Below are 5,486 nucleotides of genomic sequence, written 5' to 3' on the forward strand. Positions count from 1 at the left end.
TATATATATATATATATATATATATATATATATATAGATAGAGGGAAAGATGAATTGTTTTTGATCCTGTTTGAATTGAGGCTTAAATTACACATATGATGTTTGTCCATTGAATCGATGATTTTGCATTTAAAGAGCTGGTTGTCGTAGTACCACTTAGTTTTGAGTGAGCAACGTTTCTCGTCTCACACGATATCCTTCACCTTGCTAGCTATCCAGCTTAGCTCTGTTCCACAACACATGCAACTTTATCTTATCTGATGTGTATTTTTCAGCTGAGAAGCGAAAGAACAAGTGAAATCAGCTGCTCGTGTGAGTCATTTTCCAAAACACACAGACTAGCTCCAGTGAGACGTCACTTATGCGACTTTGGAGAGAGAAGTCTTCCTGATTTATTACGTATTCTCACAGTTTTATACTTCAACCATTTAACGCCCAACCGAGACTTTCTTCACTTTTGCAAAGCTATCTTTTACAAAACATCATAAATGGTTCAATTCATAATGGGATCAAAAATAGTTTGTCTTTCCCCGTATATATTTTTGTCAAATTAAGGTCCCATGGTGGTCAAGCGGAAGGGGAGGGACTTCGCCTCTTTCTAGGGAGCAGGTCCTCTTCCACGGAGCCCGCCATGTTGCACAGCCATGTTTCTACAGTAGACCAGAACGGACAAACCAAAGAGGGTCTTTCAAGTTGTTATGTTGCTTGAAGGCCATCCTAGGTTCTAAGGGGGGGGCGGGGGCGGCGGGGGGAAGGCAGAGGCTGAGGGTTTGGCCATGACAAACTGCCACTTTGCTTGTTTAAAAGCCATGATGTCTCTCTCATGGGGGGGGGGGGGGGCACTTCTCTTGGGTGGGAAAATCAGAGAAAGGGGATGTGACCTTATGAGGTCATATGGGCCATAATCCAGATCGGCCCATCTGAGCTTTCATTCTCAAAGGCAGAGCAGGATACCAGGACTCGGTTTACACCCATCATCATTTCTAGCCACTGGGGGGCCATAGGCAGGCTGGGGGGGGGGGGGTGGGGGGACTCACATTGTTGTTACAAAAAACCACATGAAGGGACATTTCCATGCCATGGGACCTTTAAATAAGACCTGGGCTAACTATATGAATTGACACAAAGTATTAAAAAAGTAATCAGAGTTGATTTACTGCCATTTTTATGGGATGTACAATTTAATTCAATTCAATTGTATTTGTAGTATCAAATCATAACAAGAGTTATCTATCTGTACAGTAGTCGACCCTCTGCCGTGTGTGTATCCTGATGTGTGATGACGGCTCACATCAGCTGTGTGGCTCCGTGTCTTTGCTCATCTCGGGCAGCAGAGCGTCTTTTGTTTGGTCCCTCACAGTCTTAAGGAAGGTCATGATGCCAGACCCGCCGGTGCCCCTCTCCTCCAGCGCCGCGGGTGCTCTGCTGACCATCTCCGCCTCTAACTCCCGCCTCTGGTGTCGAAGTTGTCGTGCGCGGGCAGCGGGGACGCTGATGAAGCGGCTGACGACGTTGATGTGGTAGCTGCGCAGGGCCAACAGTTTGGTGACGCAGCGCTGGAAGGCCTGGTGCAGCCGCTCGCCCGCCTGCTGCTGGACGAAGGTCTTCAGGGGGGGCTGCGACGAGATGTCCTGGATCAGCTGCCGGTGGGCGGGCGGCATGTAGTCCCTCATGCGGGTCAGGAAGGCACCTAACGGGCAAGTAGCATCACAATGAGTCCTTCTCTTTCATTCTCAATTTCATTTATGTCAACTACTTTATCTCTACTTTCATCGTTTTGCTGCTAGTTTCTGCTCATTCAAGCAACTTGTAGGCAAGGCAACGCAGCTTGATTTGGGTTGCACATTTCAGCAACAAGGCAATTTAAAGCTCTTTACATAAAACATTAAAAGCAGTTAAAACAGGTAAAAATAAAATAAGACAGATATGAGATACACAAATAAAAGTTACAGTGCACTATAAGAAATGAACAATTACATGGTCAATGGGTTTGTTAGCCTCGACCTTCCAGACTCTGGTGTGTGTGTGTGTGTGTGTGTGTGTGTGTGTGTGTGTGTGTGTGTGTGTGTGTGTGTGTGCGCGCGCCTATGTGTATATATATATATATATTATATATAATATATATTTATAATAAATATTAATATATGTGTGGCATATATATATAGCCCAGGCAACATACAAAGAATCTAATAAGGGAAGAAGTTACACTGGTTGCAGTTCCACTAGAGGGTGCTCACATGCAGTGCAGCATGAAGGGACTCTAGGGAGCTATACCCCTCAAAATCCACTTTTCTCAGTATATCATTTTTTGTCTAGTAATTTGAATGTTGCATTTGAAAGGGGAGGCTAAGACAATACACCCTTCTGGGGGTTAGTTTTATTAAAGTGCCTTTTTTTTGTTCTAAAAAGCCTTTTAAAATCTCAATGACATCACACACATATCGTACAGCCGGAGATACCGCTTTACGGCGAGCTCTGAGTCACTTCCTTTTTTCTCTCGAGGCATCGACAACACAGCTGACAAGTTAGGCTCTCCCGGTCCTTGCTAGAAAGAGTTTGCTAATGTTAGACAGACAGACAGACAGACAGACAGACAGACAGACAGACAGATATTCATCCCGAAGGAAATTTTAGAAAGACCACGCCGAAATATTCACTCAGACATTCTAGCTCCGCTTTGGATGCCATCGAGCGGGATCTCCGGTTGTAATCAGTCCTCCACTGACCAGTCAGCATCCATTAGCAGAATGCTAGCGTGTTATGGGCAACGACGACTCAACCTGTGACAAATAAAAGCTTTGCTTTGTCTATAATCCATGTTGAACTTGCAAAAACTTCAATCAAATCTGAGATTTCTCAATCAGGCCAAAGCGACACATTTAGGCGTCAAGCTCCATAGACTCCCATTCATTTTTCACTGGACCGCGATCCCCCCAGTAGAACCAAATTTGGTTTAATGGGGCTTAATAGGGAGTGAACAGGCTTTCCGTAGACGGGCTTTGAACATGACGTCAGACTTTTTAGCTGTTGTGATTGGCTGATTTCTCCTCTTATTTCTTTTCATTGGCTCGAGCTGACAGAGCTGGCAGTTCATTTTCACATTCTCAACAAAACACATATGGACCTAACATATTTAAAAAAAGAAAATGCAAGTTAAAGCGGTTTTGTGTGGCAGGGCATCTTTAATTTATTTACCGTAATGTCTCTTAATTGTTGGTTTTTTTAAACCCTCATGTTGTCCTTGGGTCAAATTTGACCCGTTGTCAGTTAATTGTTGTTTTTTTGTCACAAAAATTGGCGGTCGAAATAAGCGTTACATTAAAAATATAAAATAAAATACAAAAAAAACCACCAAAAACATCAAAAAGAACAACCTTAGTTTTAAAAAAGTGACAAAAATGCTGGAAATCGCAACCAAAACAGAGGGGTTTTTTTCATGTTTGACGGGAAGACAACACAAGGGTTAATAAATCCAAAACCAAAAAAAATAAATCAGTGCAGCTTTGGCATACATGCGTTCTAACATTTGCAAGTATAAAAGTCAACTGTACTTTGATCCTCTTGGTTCAGCTGTTATCTAATAAATCAAAGGACAAAGATCCATCTTACCACTTGTCGCTTGGTGTTCGACTCCCAGGAGTTCATCGAAGCAGTGCAGCAGGCTGCTCTGTGCAGCGCTGCCCCCCGAAAACTCCATCGGCTCGGCCCGCACCCCCTCATACACCAGACCCTTCGGCATGCAGGGGTTGTCTTTCCACCTGCAGGACACACACACACACACACACACACACACACACACACACACACACACACACACACACACATTCAAAAAACATGTTTCACTTTACAAATAAATAACTTATCGGTCAAATGCAAACACTGTACCCAGACAGGTAGATCCTCATGATGCCGTAGAAGACCGAAGGCTCCACGTACACTTAGGAAAAGTCACATTAACAATTTATTTTGTCAGATTCACAATAGTTTATTGTCATTCAAGCATGTTAAAACATGAAGGAACAGAATGAGTTACCCAGGTCCTGCTAAATATATTAAAAAAAAAACAACCCAACCTTAACCCAGGAGTGGGTATGGCAGCTATGTGCACTCTTTTTTAAGCCATTTCATAATAAAATGCCTAAAAATCTGAATATCGTTTGGTCACAACATGATATCTGCAGAGGGAAAAGAATCATCCTGTAGAGCAGACATCCTGTTTTATATCTGTTTTATATTTAACTGTTTCATATCTAACTGTTTCATATCTAACTGTTCTCCAACTGTCTTCATAGATCTGAAACCACAACACAACACATGTTGAAGATGACTCATTTTCACTCCTGCCACCTAAAAAGATGCAAAAAAATTGTCTGTTATTATTTTTAGGTTATATATCGTAGATAGGGTAGGAATTTGGTGTAAACAGCATCACTGATCTTGAAACCTATTTCTAGTAGAGCTGTCAGAATGAATGGTGATATTTCCCCAGTAATATAACCAGGGTTCAAAATTAACGTTTTCATCCACCAGCTAATTGGCTAGTGACTGTTTGTCTATTTTTACCAGCCACTCAATAGATAAACAATTGTTTTTTTGGCTGGTGAGTGAAGCAAATCTGCTATTTATTTGCATATTCTACCTGCATTTGGCTAGTAGATGGTGCTAATTCTGAACCCTGAATATAAGTTTTGCTCCATTGATTTGTCAAGTCAGAGAGACTGAGTGGGAAATGACACAAAGTTGAATTTTTATTTAAAACCCTAAAAGATTTGAGACTTTCAAAATGGATCCTTGCATGCATCAATGGGATGCAAGGCTCTAGGGAAACAGTACTACTTTCAAATGAAGTTAGAGTGATTACCCTGCATCAGTTTGAGGGCGTCGGTCATGTCCTGCAGAGCCTGGCAGACGGCGTCCAGGGCTGAGGCCGCAGCCTCGGCGTCTCCACACCTGACACCGTTAATCACAACGGGAATGTTCTGCAACACAGGTTGTTATTCTCGCGATTTCACGAGATCCGGTGGAATTGCGGGATTACAAGTCTTGAAAACGTCCAACCATCATACACATCATGTTAAGTTACAATAACATTGAAACTACTTTTTTCAGACGACAACTCAAACATAATTAATCCATGTTTTTTTTAACCCTTGTGTTGTCTTCCCGTCAGAATGGAAATCAAAGGTTAGGGTTTTTATCAATGTTTTATCAATGTTTTATCAAAGCTTTTCATCAATGTTTTTTACTTTCTCTTTTTTACTTTCTCAAAAACACTTTTGACGGGTTTGTCACTTTTTTAAAAACATTTTCAACACTACATAACACTAACTTTTAACACTAACTTTTAACACTAACTTTTTTTTATTAACTTTTTAAGTTTTACTTCTTCCTACTCCTTTTCGCACATGTGATAGAGGTATGTTAACATGTATGTTGTTTTTCTCTCCAATGTTTTTAAACTTTTTATTATTTTTTTTATATTTGTA

The 5,486-nt window shown here is 41.3% G+C and overlaps 1 protein-coding gene across 2 annotated transcripts in view; it reads right to left on the reverse strand.

Annotated features, from left to right (window-relative positions):
• Positions 1-1,027: 1,027 nt before the first annotated feature.
• The window catches only part of ido1 (indoleamine 2,3-dioxygenase 1), an 8,612-nt gene continuing 4,153 nt past the window's right edge, over positions 1,028-5,486 (reverse strand). For both annotated transcript variants that reach the window (XM_032517028.1, XM_032517030.1), the window contains 4 exons: positions 4,862-4,979; positions 3,886-3,937; positions 3,610-3,758; positions 1,028-1,690 (listed from right to left, as the gene is read on the reverse strand). In XM_032517028.1, the coding sequence (XP_032372919.1) occupies positions 1,293-1,690; positions 3,610-3,758; positions 3,886-3,937; positions 4,862-4,979 (717 nt within the window). In that variant the 3' untranslated portion in view covers positions 1,028-1,292. The remainder of the gene's footprint in view (positions 1,691-3,609; positions 3,759-3,885; positions 3,938-4,861; positions 4,980-5,486) is intronic.

Source organism: Etheostoma spectabile, chromosome 5 (genome assembly GCF_008692095.1).
Source record: "Etheostoma spectabile isolate EspeVRDwgs_2016 chromosome 5, UIUC_Espe_1.0, whole genome shotgun sequence".
Classification (NCBI taxonomy): Eukaryota; Metazoa; Chordata; class Actinopteri; order Perciformes; family Percidae; genus Etheostoma; species Etheostoma spectabile.